General features: G+C 44.7%; 1 protein-coding gene across 2 annotated transcripts; it reads left to right on the top strand.

Annotated features, from left to right (window-relative positions):
• The first annotated feature begins 8,169 nt into the window (after nt 1-8,169).
• On the top strand, nt 8,170-15,388 carry CCDC201 (coiled-coil domain containing 201). Of its 2 annotated transcripts, none has more exons than XM_060248266.1 (3): nt 8,170-8,214; nt 10,602-11,124; nt 15,120-15,388. In XM_060248266.1, exons 2-3 carry the CDS (start codon nt 10,630-10,632, stop codon nt 15,204-15,206), a joined length of 582 nt encoding a protein of 193 aa, XP_060104249.1. In that variant the 5' UTR covers nt 8,170-8,214; nt 10,602-10,629; the 3' UTR covers nt 15,207-15,388. The 2 variants fall into 2 exon arrangements, with proteins under 2 accessions (XP_060104249.1, XP_060104250.1); XM_060248267.1 differs by having other exon boundaries at nt 10,611-11,124.
• Nucleotides 15,389-18,644: the final 3,256 nt, after the last annotated feature.

Consider the following 18,644-nt stretch of genomic DNA (forward strand, 5'->3'; position numbering starts at 1 on the left):
TTTGCAAGAAGTCCACATTAAACAAAAGGATTATAAATTTTTATGGAACAAACAATTGGGAAGGGAATTTTTTTCGTTAGCTGACCAGGAAAAAAGGGGAGAAGTTTTTTATATTAAACAAGACCTGGAGCCAAAATTGGTATTTAAAGATAAGGATGGAAGATTTGTAGCAGTGGAAATAACATCAAATGGGAAAAAAATGCTGTTATTGGGACTATATGCACCTAATGGTGCAAAAGATGTTTTTTTTAAAGACATTACACAACAACTAGATGAGTTGACCTACGATCAAATACTCTTAATGGGAGATTTTAATGGAACAGTTGAGAACTCATTGGATAGATCCGGAGGGAAAAAAAATAGTGGAAAAGAAGGAAAATTGCCAAAGTCTTTTTTTGAATTAGTAAAACAGGAAAATTTGGAGGACATATGGAGAAAGTTTAACCCTGAAGTGCGGGACTATACTTTTTTTTCTGCAAGACATAAGACATTTTCTAGAATTGACATGCTATGGGGAACCAGAGATTTAGGCCTCATAACAAGAAAGATAGAGATTTTGCCTAAAATTGGCACTGACCATAACCCAATAATGTGGATTACAAAACTGTCCAAAAGATTGAGAAGATGGAGATTGAATGAAGACTTGCTACAGAACAAAGAAACAGTGACTTTCCTAGGAAAAGAAACTAAAGAATTTTTCCAAGTGAATGATAAAGAAGATATCGATTTTCAGACGGTCTGGGATGCTTATAAAGCAGTAATGAGAGGGTTGCTGATTACTTTGAACAATAAAGATAAAAGGGAAAAAGAAAAACAACTACTGGATATTCAAAATGAAATAAAGAAAAAAGAAAGAGAGCTGAAGAAAAGACCAGGGAAAAAGAAAATTCTAAGGGAAATTTCAATATTGCAAACTCAACTAAGACATTTATTAAACAAAGAAGTAGAATGGAATTTGAAAAGGCTCCAGCAAAAATCGTTTGAAGGAGCAAATAAGACGGGGAAATACTTGGCGTGGCAGCTGAAAAAAAAGAGGGAAAATAAAATAATTAATAGAATTGTGATAGATGAAAGAGACGTAGTTACTCAAGAGGGAATAAAAAGAGAATTTTTTAAGTATTATGCCAAGCTGTTTAAAGGTGCTGAAGTAAAGAGAAAAAAGATAGATGAATATCTACAGAAAATAAAAATTGAGCCATTAACTGAGAATATGAGAAAAATTTTGAATGACCCAATTGAAAAAATAGAAATTGAGGCAGCAATCAACGTGATGAAAAATGATAAAGCTCCCGGGCCAGACGGTTATACAGCCAAGTATTTTAAAATGTTTAAAGATGAATTAATACCAAAATTACAGAAGCTGATGAATGCAATAAGAGTCAAAGGGAAGGTACCAAATACATGGAAAGAAGCTGTTATTTCTTTGATACCTAAAGAAGAAAGAGATGTTACAAATGTGAAAAATTACAGACCAATTTCACTTTTGAACAATGATTATAAAATATTTACAAGAATTCTGGCAGAACGTCTTAAGCAATATTTGATAAATTTTATAAAAGAGGACCAAGCCGGTTTTCTTCCCAAAAGACAAATAAGAGACAATATTAGAACTGTTGTAAATATTGTAGAATATTATGAAAGACATCCAGAAAAGGAAGTAGCGCTATTCTTTGCGGATGCAGAAAAAGCATTTGACAATTTAAATTGGGACTTTATGTTTGCAGTGATGGAAAAAATGGAGCTTGGAGAAAGTTTTATAAGAATGATAAAGGCAATATATTCTGAACAAAGTGCAAGGCTGTGCATCAACGCAGATCTTACAGATGAAATGAAAATTAGTAAAGGTACCAGACAAGGCTGCCCGCTTTCGCCATTGCTGTTTATAATGACTCTTGAAATTTTACTAATGCAGATTCAAGAAGAAAAAGATTTAGAAGGACTACAAATAAAAGGATTTACCTATAAATACAGAGCATTTGCAGATGATATAATGTTTATAAATGAAAATCCTTTACAAGTTACACCTTTGTTGCTAATGAGAATACAAGAGTTTGGGGAGTTGGCGGGACTTTATATAAACAAAGAAAAATCAAAAATCTTATGTAAGAATATGCAGAAAAATAGACAACAAGAACTACAAAGACTAACGGGTTGTGAAGTTACCTCTAAGGTAAAATACCTAGGGGTAGAGATAACAATGAAAAATATTGATTTGTTTAAGAACAATTATGAAAAGCTATGGCGTAAAATAGAAGAAGATATGCTAAAGTGGAACAAGCTCAATTTGTCACTGTTGGGTAGAATAGCTGCAGTAAAAATGAATATTTTACCAAGGATTATGTATCTGTTTCAAACTATCCCCATTGTGAAAGATGCTAAGCAATTTGATAAATGGCGAAGAAAAATTTCGGAATTTGTGTGGGCCGGGAGGAAACCTAGAATTAAAATGAAAGTCCTGATAGATGCGAAAGAGAGAGGTGGATTCCAATTACCAGATTTGAAACTGTATCATGAAGCAATTTGTTTAGTATGGTTAAAAGAATGGATAACGTTATTAAATAAAAAACTTCTAATGTTAGAAGGCCATGGAAAAAAATTCGGCTGGCATGCATATTTGTACTATGGAAAAAAGAAGATGGACGGTCTTTTCTCTCACCATTATATAAGGAGTAGCTTATTAAATGTGTGGATAAAGTACAAGAAATATGGTGATGAGAGGAGACCTTTATGGATAGTGCCGGCTGAAGTGATAAAGTTAACGGCCAAAACAGTCAAGGAAAAACAACTATCATACAACCAGTTACTAAAAATACAAAGCGGGAAAATAGAATTGAAAACTGCAGAAGAACTAAACTATAAATATGATTGGTTTCAAATGTAACAAATAAAAAGTTTGATGGAGAATGATATCAAAGCTGAAGGAATAAGGAAAGAACAAACAGAAATGGAAAGAGTTCTGCTTGGAGATAATGAGAAATTAATTTCAAAAGTGTACAAATTACTTTTACAATGGGCTACAGAAGATGAAGTAGTGAAATCTCAAATGATAAAATGGGCAATTAATGTAAATAAAGAAATAAAGATGGAATCTTGGGAATATCTGTGGAAAAATTCCATGAAACTCGCAACATGTCATAGTATTAAAGAGAACTGTTTTAAGATGATGTATAGATGGTATATGACTCCAAAAAAATTAGCAAAGATGAACAATAAGATGCCAGATAGGTGCTGGAAATGTAAAAAGCATGAAGGTTCTTTCTACCATATGTGGTGGACTTGTGAAAGAGCTAAAATGTTTTGGCAAATGATTCAACAAGAGATATCTAAGATCCTGGGATATGAATTCAATAAAGAGGCAGAGACTTTTCTGCTGGGATTACAAATGGAAAAATTTCCAAAAGAAGATAGAACATTAATATGGTACTTGCTCTCAGCTGCTAGGACATTGTATGCGCAGTTGTGGAAGCAAGAAAAAATACCAGGAAAATGGGACTGGATTATGAAAGTTATGTCATGGAGTGAAATGGACAAATTAACAAGAAAATTAAGAGACTGTGATTTAGAACTTTTTAACCAAGAGTGGAAGAAATTCAGAAGATATGTAGAGAAAGAGTGGAAAATAAAAGGACATTGGACAATTTTTGAGGATTAAGATTTTTAAGATAACAATATAACTCTTGAAGGGGGTTCTTCTTCCCTATGTTTCTTTTTTGTTTCGTTTTTTTTCTTGATAGTTAAGGGTACCTTTAATATCTGTTTTTTTAAAGAAAATAACACTGGCGGGGGTCAAGTAATTGGGGGAGGGGTGGGAGAAAGTAAGATGTGGGGTAGAATGATGGTCTTTTTCTTAATATATATTAAGCTTTTTATAAGTTGTAGTTATAGTTCTACTACCATATGTTACTAATAAAATTGTTTATTCACAAAAGGTTGCCAGAAAATATCGGGAGATTTGGGGGGTGGAGCCTAGGAGTGGGTGGGGTTTGTAGAGGGGAGGGACCTGAGTGCCATAGAGGCCGACTTAGAACTGATAAAAGGAAGCCCTGCTTCACCCAAAGGGTGATTAATATGTGGAATTCACTGCCACAGGAGGTGGTGGCAGCTACAAGCATAGACAGCTTCAAGAGGGAATTGGATGAAGCAGAGGTCCATCAATGGCTATTAGCCACAGTGTATTGTTGGAACTCTCTGTCTGGGACAAGTAATGCTCTGTATTCTTGGTGCTTGCGGTGGGGGGGGGGCAACAGTGGGAGGGCTTCTAGTATCCTGGCCCCAGTGGTGGACTTCCTGATGGTACCTGTAGATAGATCCCAGTAGGCAGCCGTGTAGGTCTGAAGCAATAGAACGAAGCAGTAGACAAGTGCACCTTTAAGACCAACTTATTCAGAATGTAAGCTTTCGAATGCTCTTAAGCAGACTACCTGGTTTGTTTTTTGTTTTGTTTTCTGGCCACTGTGTGACACAGAGTGTTGGACTGGGTGGGCCATTGCCCTGATCCAACATGGCTTCTCTTATGTTCTTATGTGACACAGAGTGTTGGACTGGGTGGGCCATTGCCCTGATCCAACATGCCTTCTCTTATGTTCTTATGTGACACAGAGTGTTGGACTGGGTGGGCCATTGCCCTGATCCAACATGCCTTCTCTTATGTTCTTATGTGACACAGAGTGTTGGACTGGGTGGGCCATTGCCCTGATCCAACATGGCTTCTCTTATGTTCTTATGTTCCAAATCAGCCATTTTCACCAAGGGAACTGATCTTTGCAGTCTGGTGATCAGTCGTAAAAGCAGGAGAGCTGCAGGATCTGCCAGGAGGCTGAGAACCCTACAAGAGATCATGGGCTCCACCCCAATGTTGTAGAAGAAACATCAATAAGATGTTTAGTGCATGTCAGCGTACTCAAGATCAGTAAAAGATGGCTGAGCTAAGTAGGTGAGCCAGGGCACTGGGCCTCTTGATGGCTCTGGAACTGCACACACACACACACACACACACACACACACACACCCAGCAGCCCCTGACATTTAATAATTTTGGGGAAGAAGCAGATATTCACAAGGGCAGCTTTTCCTTTGCCTGCCAGAGAATATGAAATGGTTGGACTTTCAGCCGCCCATCTAGTTGTCAAAGGCACAGAGCCTGTATTAAATGGGAAGAGAGGTGCCGATCCTAATTCGTACCCAGCTGAGAAACAGGGATGGCATCATATAAGGCAAGCGATTTGTTTGTTCAGGATTGGGAAGTAAAATGCATTTTTGAACGCTCAAAATAAACTCTAATCCCCACCCCATCTTTGCCGCACACGCAGTTTTAAAGAAGGAATCCCAAAGTGACGAGGCAATTTTAAGGACGCAATTTAAGGTGGTATAATTATTATATCTAAAAAGAGCCCCGTGGCGCAGAGCGGTAAAGTTGCAGTACTGCTCTGCTCACGACCCGAGTTTGATCCCTGCGGAAGCTGGGTTCAGGTAGCCGGCTCAAGGTTGACTCAGCCTTTCACCCTTCCAAGGTTGGTAAAACGAGTACCCAGATTGCTGGAGGGAAAGTGTAGATGACTGGGAAAGGCATCCCGTAAAACCATCCTGTAAAAAGTCTGCTGTGAAAACATGAAAGCAACATCACATCGGAAACGACTGGTGCTTGCACCTTTACCTTTACTTAATTATTATATCTTACTTGGAACTGGGTCCTAGAGCAGAAGTGGCCAAACTTGTTTAACATAAGATCCACAAAGAAATACCAGACGTTTGAGAGTTGCCAGACATAAACATCAGACGTTGGAGAGCTGAAAGACATGAACATCAGAGGTTTAAGGAGGGCTCTTTTTCTATAAAGAGCCGGATTGTCAACTCGTCTCCTGTTTTTTAAACATTTTCTCTTGCTTTTCCTGTGTTTTCTTCTACTTTTGTCATTCTGGATGTTTTGCACTGTTGATGACCAATCATATTTGAAAAAGTTGGGGAGCGTTGTTTCTAATTTTTCTTCATTCAAGCCTCTGGCACTGTTTACTGGATGCCTCATGCTATTTGGTTGTGTTGTTTTACACTGCGTAATCCACCTTTGTGTCTTCAAAAAAAAAAAGTCAGGCCATTAAGAATGAAAACAAATAATGATAATAAATCTGTGCAGACACTTGTCTTTCACAGGCCAATGTCTGAGAGCCAGTTTGGTGTAGTGGTTAAGTATGTGGACTCTTATCTGGGAGAGCCGGGTTTGATTCCCCACTCCTCCACTTGCACCTGCTGGCATGGCCTTGGGTCAGCCATAGCTCTGGCAGAGGTTGTCCTTGAAAGGGCAGCTGCTGTAAGAGCTCTCTTAGCCCCACCCACCTCACAGGGTGTCTGTTGTGGGGGAGGAAGGTCAAGGAGATTGTGAGCCGCTCTGAGACTCTTCGGAGTGGAGGGCAGGATATAAATCCAATATCTTCATCTACCTCACAGGGTGTCTGTTGTGGGGGAGGAAGGTAAAGGAGATTGTGAGCCGCTCTGAGACTCTTCGGAGTGGAGGGCAGGATATAAATCCAATATCTTCTTCTTCTTCTTCTGAATAAAGGCATAACCGCAGCAGCCAACAGAAATGGCAGTAACCTCGGCCCCTGCAACTACATTCTCTCACACAAATATTTATCACTTTTGCACTTCTTTACCCTGTGAATGGGAAGTAGGGCTGCAAAGCCCCCAGGATGGGTGGGGGTTCTCCCACCCAGGTGGTCCCCAACCCGCCGACCCAATGTGAAACCCACGATGACATCATCATGCCAGCAATGTCGCGCACCGGCCGCTCTAGGCCTTTCTGGGGAAACTCTATGGTTTCCCCGGACGCTCTAGCATTTTGGGAGGGAAAACTCTATGGTACAACAGTCCCCCCCCAGAGACCACGGGGGACTTGGCAACCCTAATGGGAAGGTTTACTGATATAGAAAAGCCCAAATGTTGGCAGCAGGCCTTGAATTCAGCAGGAGTTCACAGGAACGCAGCTCCTGAACCTTTCGGATGGCCCCCCTTCCTCCTCCTCCCCACCTACTTTGTCTATTGAATAGTAGGTGCAGCTGCATAACAATCCCTGGATTAGGAGAGCAGCCAGCCAGCCAGCCAGCCAGCCACCAGGGGCTTTGCCACTCTCCCAGCAGCCCTCATTAACCCCTGGAGAAGCCCGCACCACCCTGTCTCCATTTCTCATGTAATTTTGAGTGGCAGGGGGTGTGCTGGCCTTTTGACTGGGGGGGGCGGCCCAGGAAAGCCCCAGGTGAGCAGGGCCTGCTTGGGCTGGCTGGATCTCTAGCCAGCCAGCCCAAGCAGACCTCACTCGCCGGGGGCTCTCCTTTCTTGCGTCAGGTTGCCTTTGGCTGGGGGAGCGTTATATTAATGAGTTATGCTAATGAGCTCGACAACCTATTTTTCTACAAAATGAACCCTGCCAGTGAGCATTATAAGCCTCACAGTCAAATACAACATGCACGATCTCTAGCCAGCCCAAGCAGGCCTCACTCACCTGGGGCTCTCTTTTCTTGCATCAGGTTGCTTTTGGCTGGGGTGGTGATGGTATATGCTAATGAGTTAAGCTAATGAGCTCCGCCACCTATTTTTTCTGCAAAACGACCCCTGCACACAAATATTTAACACTTTTGCACTTCTTTAACACTCTGGAGGGGACGGTTTACTGATATAGAAAAGCCTGAATATTAACAGACATAGGACAGAGGTTTCCATGGAACAATCTGTCACCTGAAAAGATTAGAATGACCTTAAGAAAAACAACAACAACCTAATTCTTCCCTAACCTAAAAAGCTTCCAGTGGACCCCAGCTTGTCCCCACCAAATTGTAATTTGAACATATATGAACCTATGAAGCTGCCTTCTACTGAATCAGACCCTCGATCCATCAAAGTCAGTCTTGTCTACTCAGACTGGCAGCGGCCCTCCAGAGTCTCAAGCTGAGGTTTTTCACACATATTTGCCTGGACCCTTTTTTAGTTGGAGAAGCCAGGGATTGAACCTGGGACCTTCTGAGCCGTCGTCCCTCCCCAAATTTCAATTTACCATTGAAAGAACAGGAATCTGGCTGAGACTGGAGTTCCAGATCCTCAGTGACTCTCATCTCCTTTATACTGAAGAAGAGACCTCTGGGAATAGGCATCAGCTTTAAATGGGGGCCAGGTGACAAGAGCAGCTGACACAGATTAAGGGAAATAGCAAAGAGAAGAGCAGAGGTGGTAAGAAACCCAAAGTTAAATGTTAATTTTGCAGGCTTATTCTTGTAGGTGCACTTTTAAAATTTAGTATTCTCTTGGTTTTCCTCTGGGTAAACTGTGGAGACAGAAATGGTTGACAGCTGGAAAGAACGGTTAGATTCTAAGAGTCAAAACTCCCTTTGTCAGAAAACCAAAGAGTGGAGTAACTGTATTGGTTTTAAGGTCGCCAATCCCCAGTTGCAGGTAGGAGAATCCCTTGGTTTGGAGGCACTTCCCCCACTTAAGGGTTATCCAAAAGGGGGGGGGGATGTCTGCTAGGTACTTCATATACACCAGGGGTGACCAACGGTAGCTCTCCAGATGTTTTTTTCTACAACTCCCATCAGTCCCAGCCAGCATGCTGGCTGAGACTGATGGGAGTTGTAGGCAAAAAACGTCTGGAGAGCTACCATTGGCCACCCTTGTTATACACTATGGAGTTGGATTGCCGCAGGGTATAATGGAAAATCAAACTATGGGTATCTGGGGCTCGGGGGGGGGCTGTTTTTTTTAGGGAGAGGCACCAGATTTTTAGTACAACATCTAGTACTTTGCCTCAGTCTTCCCAAAAAAGTTTCAAAAAGCTTGGTCCAATTCTATGAGCCCCAAAAGAAGGTGCCTTGAGCCGTTTTCTGAGCAGTTGCCTATTAGGAAAGAGATACGACTTTGATGTCGGTTGCAAATGTACTATGTGAAGAATTTACAATAATTGAGGGAGGAAGAATTTGAAGTTGTCTTTCATTTGGATTGTGCTTGTAATGACTGGAGTAGCCTCCGTGAGAAAAAGACCGTGGAGTGTACCTTGCCGGAAGGAACTTCGAAGCAGGATATGAAGTTGACCTCCTGTGACAATGGGACTCTACTTTGCATTGTGAACTTTTAGTGTATTAAGACATTTTTGAGAGTGTTCCATAATGGAATGTATGTGTGTATTGCATTTCACCTATAAATTTGGAAGTATAGTGCATGAAATGTTAGTAATTGTGGTCGCTATAACCCTGTGGGTTGTTTCCATTTGGCAATCTAGAGTGACCTCTCTCTGTATCTTCTATAACCTTGTTCCTGGCACCATCCCAAAGTCTGTTGGCTCCACCGCAAAAGTCCCTAGATAGTTCTTGAGTCAGACATGGCAATCCTAGATTTTAGTCTTGCTGTGTCCAGTGGGGCTTGCCTCTCAGGAAGCAAGGTTTGTTTTTAGTTTAGTTTATTTATGATTTATATCCCGCCCTTCCCACCAAGGTGGCTCAGGGCGGCTCACAGCACATAAAATCTAACATAAAAATATTAAATTAAGCATTTTACACAGTTAAAATTAAGCATTTTACACAATTAAAAACATTAAAACATAGCAGAAATCTCATAGAACTACTCAATTTCCTATGCCGGTTAGTTATAGGCCAGCCGGAAGAGGGTTGTCTTACAGGCCCTGAGGAACTGAGCAAGGTCCCGCAGGGCCCTCATCTCTTCCGGCAGCTGGTTCCACCAGGAAGGGGCCATTACAGAGAAAGCCCTGTCCCTGTTTGGAGTGTGACATTGGTCTTGTTTATATCTATAAGCATTACACCTTGGCTTAATAAGAGGGTTGCCAACTCCAGACTGGGAAACCTGGAACTTTGGTGCTGGCAGAGGGGAGGGAAGGAACCTCGGTGGGGTACAGAGCCGTAAAGTCCACCCTCCGGAGCAGCCATTTTCTCCAGGCAAATGATCCCAATAGCCTGAAGATCAGTTGGGATTCCAAAATATCTTTAGGCCCCACCTGGAGGATAGCAGGCCTACCTGTTGGAGAGAGCCCATGCAGTGTAGTAGTTGGAGCATCAGGCTCGGATCCGGGGAACGTGGGCTCTGTTTGCCACTGCGTTGTGGAGCTTGCTGGGGGATTTGGGGCTGGTTGTTCTCTCTTAGCCTAGCCTACCTCACAGAGCTTGTGTGAGGAGAAAACAGGGAAGTGAGAGCCCTAAGTGAGAGCCTCAGCTCCTTGGACAAGGAAAGGAAAGGAAAGGTGCCCTGTGCAAGCACCAGTTGTTTCCAACTCTGGGGTGACGTTGCTTTCACAACGTTTTCACGGCAGACTTTTTATAGGGTGGTTTGCCATTGCCTTCCCCAGTCATCTACACTTTCCCCCCCAGCAAGCTGGGGACTCATTTGACTGACCTCGGAAGGATGGAAGGCTGAGTCAATCTCGAGCCGGCTATCTGAAAACCCAGCTTCCGCCGGGGATCAAACTCAGGTTGTGAGCAGAGCTTAGGACTGCAGTACTGCAGCTTCACGATAAAAACGTATCCAGTAGACAATCCATGGCCATGTTTTAAGCTGAACTGCATCTCTTTACAAAATAACCTCAATTTCGCTTTAGAAAATGTTTTTGTCAGCTTCTCTAGGGGGCATCTTGCGACTACAATGGCTGAGGAAGAAGAGGAATCTTTAAATATCAAGAGGTCGTGGGAAAGGGCAAAAGTGAAGCACAGTACTCCCGCAGAGGTGTCTCCACTCTCTCAGAATGCGCTGGGTGTATCTCCCATACCACAGAAGACACCTAGAAGCGCCCACTTCTTTGAGGGGCAGCCTCCGCAGTCCAGGGTTCAAAGCTCTCTGCATCTGCTCCAGAGATCTCTTTCCGTGGTATCTGATCGCAGCCAAGAGCTTCACTCTGGCTCCCGGTTCACCTTTCCCACAAGGCGGCTTTCGACTATAACAGACTCAGAGGAATCTCCTGAAACTCTGCCCCAAACCGTTCCTGAGGAGTCAGATTGGGAAACCAGAAATCTGAGGAGATCTCAGAGAAAAAGTCAGAAGGTGAAAATGGAACAAGAGCCCAAGGGTCCGGAAAGGCCAGCTTCCAGACGCTCAACTGTCAAAAGCAAAACCGAAAGGAATCTACAGAAGCAACTTGTGGTAAATGTTGCCAAGCAATGTTTATACCTTTGGTGAAGCAGGCAGGGGTGGAATTCTAGCAGGAGCTCCTTTGCATATTAGGCCGCACCCCCTGATGTAGCCAATCCTCCAAGAGCTTCCAAGGCTCTTTTTTGTAAGCTCTTGGAAGATTGGCTATATCAGGGGTGTGTGGCTTAATATGGCTACATCAGGGGGATGCGGCCTAATATGTAAATATGCAAGGCTCTTTTTTGTAAGCTCTTGGAGGATTGGCTACGTCAGGGGGTGTGGCCTAATATGCAAAGGAGCTCCTGCTAGAATTCCACCTCCTGGAAGCAGGCATTGAAATTATTCCACATTGCATACAAGTGAGACTGGCGTCTCACAGAACAGCCTGACTCTGCCCCCAGATGAAGGGAAGGACTGGGTTCGAAGAAAGAACAAGTTGCCAGCCTCCAGGTAGGGCCTGGAGATCTTCCAGAATTATAACTATAATGTACTGAGTTCCGAGATGTTCCGAAGGCAACATGCTTTATTGGTTAGTACATCACAAAGACAACATGGCAGGGCCAAGGCCCCGATTATATACAATCCCCGGAACAACCCCCTTACCTGGCCAGGTCCAATCCTGGCCAGTTAAACTTCCCGCCACAGATCGTCATAGGCGGGTTGCATTTAGTCCTTGCATCCGGCGACCTGTGGTTTCCCACTGGTCACCTCCGTGCCTGCTTGAGCCGGCTGGATCTCTAGCCAGCCCAAACAGGCCTCGCTCACCCAGGGCTCTCCTTTCTTCTGTTAGGTTGCTTTTGGCTGGTGGTGGATAGGGGTGGCATATGCTGATGAGTTATGCTTATAAGCTCCACCACCTATTTTTCAACAAAACGACCCCTGAAAATATGTATGGAGATAGCAAATAAAAACTGCAGACTGATCAGGTAGTAGGTGAGAGCTGGATAGGGTTCTCCACTTCTTATGTGATTTTAGGTGGTGGGTGGCTTGCTGGCCTTTTGATGGGGGGGTGGCCCAGAAGAGCCCCAGGTGAGCGAGGCCTGCATGGGCTGGCTGGATCTCTGCTGGGGGTGGTGGTGGCATATGCTAATGAGTTATGCTAATGAGCTCCACCACCTATTTTTCAACAAAACGACCCCTGAAAATATGTATGGAGATAGCAAATAAAAACTGCAGACTGATCAGGTAGTAGGTGGGAGCTGGATAGGGTTCTCCACTTCTTATGTGATTTTAGGAGGAGGAGGTGGGTGGCTTGCTGGCCTTTTGACGGGGGGGGGGGGGGGTGGCCCAGAAGAGCCCCAGGCGAGCGAGGCCTGCATGGGCTGGCTGGATCTCTGCTGGGGGGGTGGCATATGCTAATGAGTTATGCTCCACCACCTATTTTCCTAGAAAACAACCCCTGCTCAGCACCAATGACAAAAGGCGATGATGGGGGGTGAGGGGTGGCAGGCCTTAACTGATCTCCTGCCACTTACAGTTCGTCATTCTTCTCCTTCATCTCTCTGTTGGGGAGGCAGCAATGCCCCACTGGCTGCTCCTGTTCTGAACATAAGCACAGAGGTTATTTTTACATTCGGTTTGATCCAGAGTTTTAGAGTCTTCACTGTTCCGCTTTAATTATTGTCCTTTTACATTTAAGCGTTTCAATTTGGGGGGGGGGGGATGTCTCTGATCAGAGGGCAGCCGGAATGCCAGTGCTTTGTTAAATGTATACGATTGCTTGGAAATCGTGTCAACGCTGCAAAAACAATACACATTTAAATGACTAGATGAGGCAAGCAATGATATGTAAAAACTTCAAGCGCTGTCAGTTCTCATGCAAATTGCTGCACCTTGTGGCGGCTTTTGGAGGAGTCTTTTAAAACGCGTGAAAACTTCTACAATACACGTTTGAAACGCCTGCAGAGAAAAGACCAGATCGAAACTAGTGCGGAGAAAAACGTTGCAGCAGCAGCTCTGGAACTCATCTCACCGAAACAAATGTAGACGCTTCGGGCAGCAACGATGCAAAACAGTTGTGAGAACGTTAGGTAATGTAAAAGATGAGTTTCCGATGCGGTGATAGAGAGTCGCAAACGGTCAGTGTAAAAACACCCAGAGTCTCCTCCCCATCTGCTCTCTGGTTTGATGGGAGGGGCAGGACGGGGGTGGGGGTGGGGCCAGCATCACTTCTGGCGACAACTAGCTTGTTATCCGGTTCACGGACAGAAGAATGGTATGCAACATGGTGAGTGGGCAGCAGCAGCCATGGGTCGAATTCTAGCAGGAGCTCCTTTGCATATTAGACCACACACCCCTGATGTAGCTCATTCTCCAAGAAAACAAAGACTGCAGATTTATACCCCACCCTTCTCTCTGAATCAGAGACTCGGAGCGGCGTACAATCTCCTACATCTTCTCCCCCCACAACAGACACCCTGTGAGGTGGGTGGGGCTGAGAGAGCTCTCCCAGCAGCTGCCCTTTCAAGGACAACTCCTACGAAAGCTATGGCTAACCCAAGGCCATTCTAGCAGCTTTAGGTGGAGGAGTGGAGAATCAAACCCCGTTCCCCCAGTAGATACTTTGTGAGCCACTGGCATTAAAGTTGAAAGCTTCCAGGGGTGGCATTCTAGCAGGAGCTAGAGCTTACAAAAAAGAGCCTTTGTAAGCTCTTGGAGGATTGGCTGCATCAGGGGTGTGTGGGCTAATATGCAAAGGAGCTCCTGCTAGAATTCCACCCCTGGGAGCTCTCAACTTGAATGCCAGTAGCTCACAATGTAGAATTTTTGCTCACAAGACTCCACAGCTTAGAGGGAGCATTGGTGCCAATTATTGTATATTTATTTGCATGTAGCATTATATGCACACACGGAACTGCCTTGTATTGAATCAGACCCTTGGTCCATCAAGGTTAGCGTTGTGTACTCAGATTGTCAGTGGCTCTCCAGGGTCTACCACCTGATTCCTTTCAACTGGAGATGCTGGGGGTTATGTCTGGGACCCTCTGCATGCCAAGTTCTTACCCAGCCATGAAGCTATGGGCTGTCCCTGACACCTACATACAATATAAGTTGTTGGGGAATGTACATTTACATCCACTTAGCTCCACTGGTGGCTGGGACAAAGCGATTAGGATGGCTTGGTAAAAGAAGCATCTCAAGATGGTGTGAGGGAGTTTCAGGAGCAACACACCTTTGAATCGTCTGCAAGGCATGTCCGTAGTAAGTCTGAAGAAGCATGGAAGCTTGTTGGAGAAGTGTGCCAATGCACCAAAGCTCACCCCTTCCCCTGGCAGCCCTCTAGATGCGTCCTATAGAGCAAGGGAGTCAAACATGCGGCCAGGGGGCCGTATCATGCCCCCCCCAGAGGGCTCCTATCAGACCCCCGAGCAACTGGCTCTTGTCTGCTTCCGTCTCCCCCTCTCTTGCTTCCTTCTGCTTCTCAACTTGCTCTGCAAGGCTTGCTCAATTGCACAGGAGCTACAGAGCAAAACCTCGATTTTCTCCATTGGTTGAGGCTGGTTCCCTGGGGAGGAAGAGAACGATCCAGAGCTTCCTTTGCCCAGTTCCCTGGATCCTGTGGGAGAAAAACAAAGAAAGGATCTTTAAAACCAACAAGTGCTAATGTTTTAAGCATGTTTTATTTTAATTTTATTTTTTAAAAAAATCTTTAGCCGTGTTTGTCCGTGTCTTTTAAAAAGTTTATATCTCTGCTACCAAATCTTAAATAGGCACACCCATGGCCTGGCCTGGCTTGACAAGGTCTCATTGAGGTCAGATCCGGCCCTCATAACAATTGAGTTCGACACCCCTGCTATAGAGGCACGTCAAGAGCTCAGATCTGCCTTTTCAAGAAGGTAAAGGTGATTCATGATGGACGGGTCCCGTATCACTTTCGTCTCATCCCCCAAGCACCAGCACTGCTGAATTCTTTGTTTTTGGTGATAATAAGGCAAATTTGCTAAAGGATGGGTTATTTTTTTTTTCTTTCAAGCAACAACAACAGCAAAAAGTTCTCTCCATTTTAGGAAAGAAGAGTAAGAGCGTGGGAGTTGCGTCAGCTGATCAACATTGAAGAAGCAGTGACACATGAGCTGATCGTCGACAAAGCCTGAGTGTGGAAATCAACAACTCCTGCCTCTTGTGGCCATTTGGGACGGTGGCTGAAAACGGGGAAGGAAGATGGATGGAAAGAACTAGATTTCCTGATCCTGCACGACAGAGAAGGTCTTCCAGCCACATACTCTGAGCGGCAGTATCCTCAGCCTCTTTGACATTAATAAAAGGGACAGCAGCAGGAAGGATTCCATTTTTTTTTGGGGGGGGGGCTGTTTTGAGTCTGGCTTGTTTGGTGTAGTGGTTAAGTGTGCGGACTGTTATCTGGAAGAACCGGGTTTGATTCCCCACTCCTCCTCATGCACCTGCTGGAATGGTCTTGGGTCAGCCATAGCTCTCGCAAAGCTGTCCTTGAAAGGGCAGCTTCTGGGAGAGCCCTCTCAGCCCCACCCACCTCACAGGGTGTCTGTTGTGAGGGGGGAAGGTAAAGGAGATTGTAAGGCACTCAGACTCTGAGATTCAGAGTATAGGGTGGGGTATAAATGCAATATCTTCTCCTCCTTCTTCACCTCCTCCTTCTCCTCCTCCTCCTTCTTCTCCTTCTTCTTTGTAAAGTACTGGGGTTGGCGCAGTAAGAAACCAGAGTCGGAGAGTGATTTCAGCAAGCTTTACTTCAGGAACACCAACACAGACTGAGCTCTATTCAAACCTCCCGCTCCTTTATACAATTCTTGCCCCCTTCTGATTGGACCTTAACTATGTACATGGATTGGCTATTTACAGAGGCCTAAGGGCCTATCAGGGTACAGTATGAGCCTAGATGTTGATTGGCTACTTATGTTTCAATCCTTCCCCTGATTGGGCACGCTTAGGCCTTCTCTGGAACCCTGGTGTGGAGTACAAGCTTGGCTTGTTCAGCTTCCCTCCAAAAGTAACAGTTCCCTCCAAAAGTAACAGTTCTCCATTTGAACCTAGGACACAACATTCTTCTTCTCCTTCTCCTCCTCCTTCTCCTTCTTCTTCTCCTCCTCCTCCTTCTCCTCCTCCTCCTTCTTACTAAACACGCCTGCTTCCCCTTTCCCCGTGTTCACATCTATGTCCTACAGAAAGGCAGCAAAACAAGCTTCTGTGGGCAAAAGATCCCTTTATCTATAGTGTAATCAAAGCTGATGCAAGGGGGAATGTGTTTGCCCGTTCGCAGGCGGAAAAAAACAAGAGGCCCCGAGATCGGGTGGGGAAAGAGGACAACCTTTAGCAGATTACTAATTAATGACAGTCATGTTTGGGACAGTGCAGGGCTAGGTTTGTTTTCCACAGAACAAGCTTGGGTCCCCGCTTGGAGTTACAGCACCTATACAAAGGCAGCCATGGGCTTTGTGAGGCCTCCTGAAGATGGAAGAGCAAGGGGGAGGCCATGGCTCAGTGGTGGAGCACTTGCTTCACATGCAGAAGGTCCCAGGTTCAATCCCTGGCATCTCTGCCTAACAACTTGGAGAGGTGCTACCCATCTGAATAGACAATACCAACCTCGATGGCCTGATTCAGTAGAAGGCAGCTTCATGAGGATAGCAGCTTGGCTTGAATGAGGGTTGGGTATCTGTGTACCTGTTGATTAAGAAGGAGACAAAGGTCCAGAGGAGATAGATGGTGGGACTGCCATAGGTTTCCTTATCTAGTTGACTTACAGGGACAAGAGGTTGGAGTCCAAGCTGCTGTGGATCTATGCGCTGGAGCATTAGAAGTCCTGTAGATATATCAACCAGAAGAGCCCCATGGCGCAGAGTGGTAAAGCTGCAGTACTGCAGTCGGAGCCCTCTGCTCATGACCTGAGTTCAATTCCAGCAGAAGCTGGGTTCAGGTAGCCGGTTCAGGTTGACTCAGCCTTCCATCCTTCCAAGGTCGGTAAAATGAGTACCCAGCTTGCTGGGGGGAAAGCGTAGATGACTGGGGAAGGCAATGGCAAACCACCCCATAAAAAGTCTGCCATTAAAACGTTGTGAAAGCAGAGTCACCCCACAGTCGGAAAGGACTGGTGCTTGCACAGGGGACCTTTCTTTTTTCCGAGTTATATCAACCACCTGGCAGGAGTTCGGAGGATGTAGCCGATACTGATTCCTCACTAGCAGTTGCTTCGCCCCAGGCTTCTGCTTTTCTCAGAGCAAGTGATCAATTCCCCACCAGTTGCTTGCGGGAACATTTTGATTCACGGCTCCCTCCAATTCCCCTCACAGCTTCCTGCTCTTGTTTTTTTTTTTTTCCCTGAGATCCTGAAGCTGTAAGAAAAATTGGAGGGAGCCATGCGTCAAAATGTGCAGCCACTAGTGGGGAATTGATTGATTGCTCCGAGGAAAGGAGAAGAAGAAGAATGTGGAGTGACTGCTAGTGATGAATCGGTCTGAGACCGATTTCCCACTCACCTCACACTGTTCTCATTTTCCTCTTCTCAGTGAGGTTTTCTTCTAATTTCCCACTATCTGCCCCGGGGCTGCAAGTAACGTTGGCGTTTTCACGCAGCAAACAGAAACTGGATTTTAGAGGTTTCTGTTTGCTGCTCGAAAACAGCAACATTACTTGCAGCCCCGGGGCAGATAGTGGGAAATCAGAAGAAAGTCCCGCTGAGAAGAGGAACGTGAGAGAGGCATAAGGTGAATGGGAAATCGGTCTGTGAAGAGGCTCAGATAAGGCAAACATAGGAGGTGGGGTGATGCAGAGATGATCTCTGTCCATTGCTGGGCTAAACATCAGTGAAGTAAGGGAGTGGAGGAGATACAGGGGCCCCCTTCCACTGTTCCTCCTTCACCTCTTGGTGGCCACTGATGGTCCAGAACTAGAAACAAACAACTATTCTTAGCAGTATTTCAGGTGTTATTAAGAAAGTTGACTAATTTGCAATATGGTGTTGGAGGAGACATTTACAGATATCCTGAATCACCGAAAAATGAAAGGCAAATAAGTAGGTTCTGGATCAAAGCAAGTCTGAACTCTCTCTAAAAGCTAAAGTGATCCAACTGAGGCTATCATACTTTGGTCACATTGTGCAAAGATAGGAATCACTGGAAAAGACAATCATGCAAGGAAAAGCTGAAGTCAGCTGGAAAAGAGGAAAGACCCAACATGAGATGGATTGAGACCATCAAGAAGAAGAAGAAGGCAATATTGCATTTATACTCCAGCCTTCACTCTGAATCTCAGAGTGAATCTCCTTTACTCCCCCCCCCCACACACACACAGATACCCTGACAATGTTCCCTCTAAGCTGCAGAGTCTTGTGAGCAAAAATTCTACTTTGTGAGCTACTGGCATTAAAGTTGGGAGCTACTGCATAAATTAGTGTGCTATGGGGAAATATGGACGGAGGTTCGTGACATTGTACAGAAGGCAGCAATCAGCACCATCCCAAAGAAAAAAATGCAAGAAAGCAAAGTGGCTGTCTGATGAGGCTTTACAAATAGCTGAGGAAAGAAGGAAAGCGAAAGGCAAAGGTGAAAAGGAAAGAT

Source organism: Heteronotia binoei, chromosome 10 (assembly GCF_032191835.1).
Source record: "Heteronotia binoei isolate CCM8104 ecotype False Entrance Well chromosome 10, APGP_CSIRO_Hbin_v1, whole genome shotgun sequence".
Taxonomy (NCBI): Eukaryota; Metazoa; Chordata; class Lepidosauria; order Squamata; family Gekkonidae; genus Heteronotia; species Heteronotia binoei.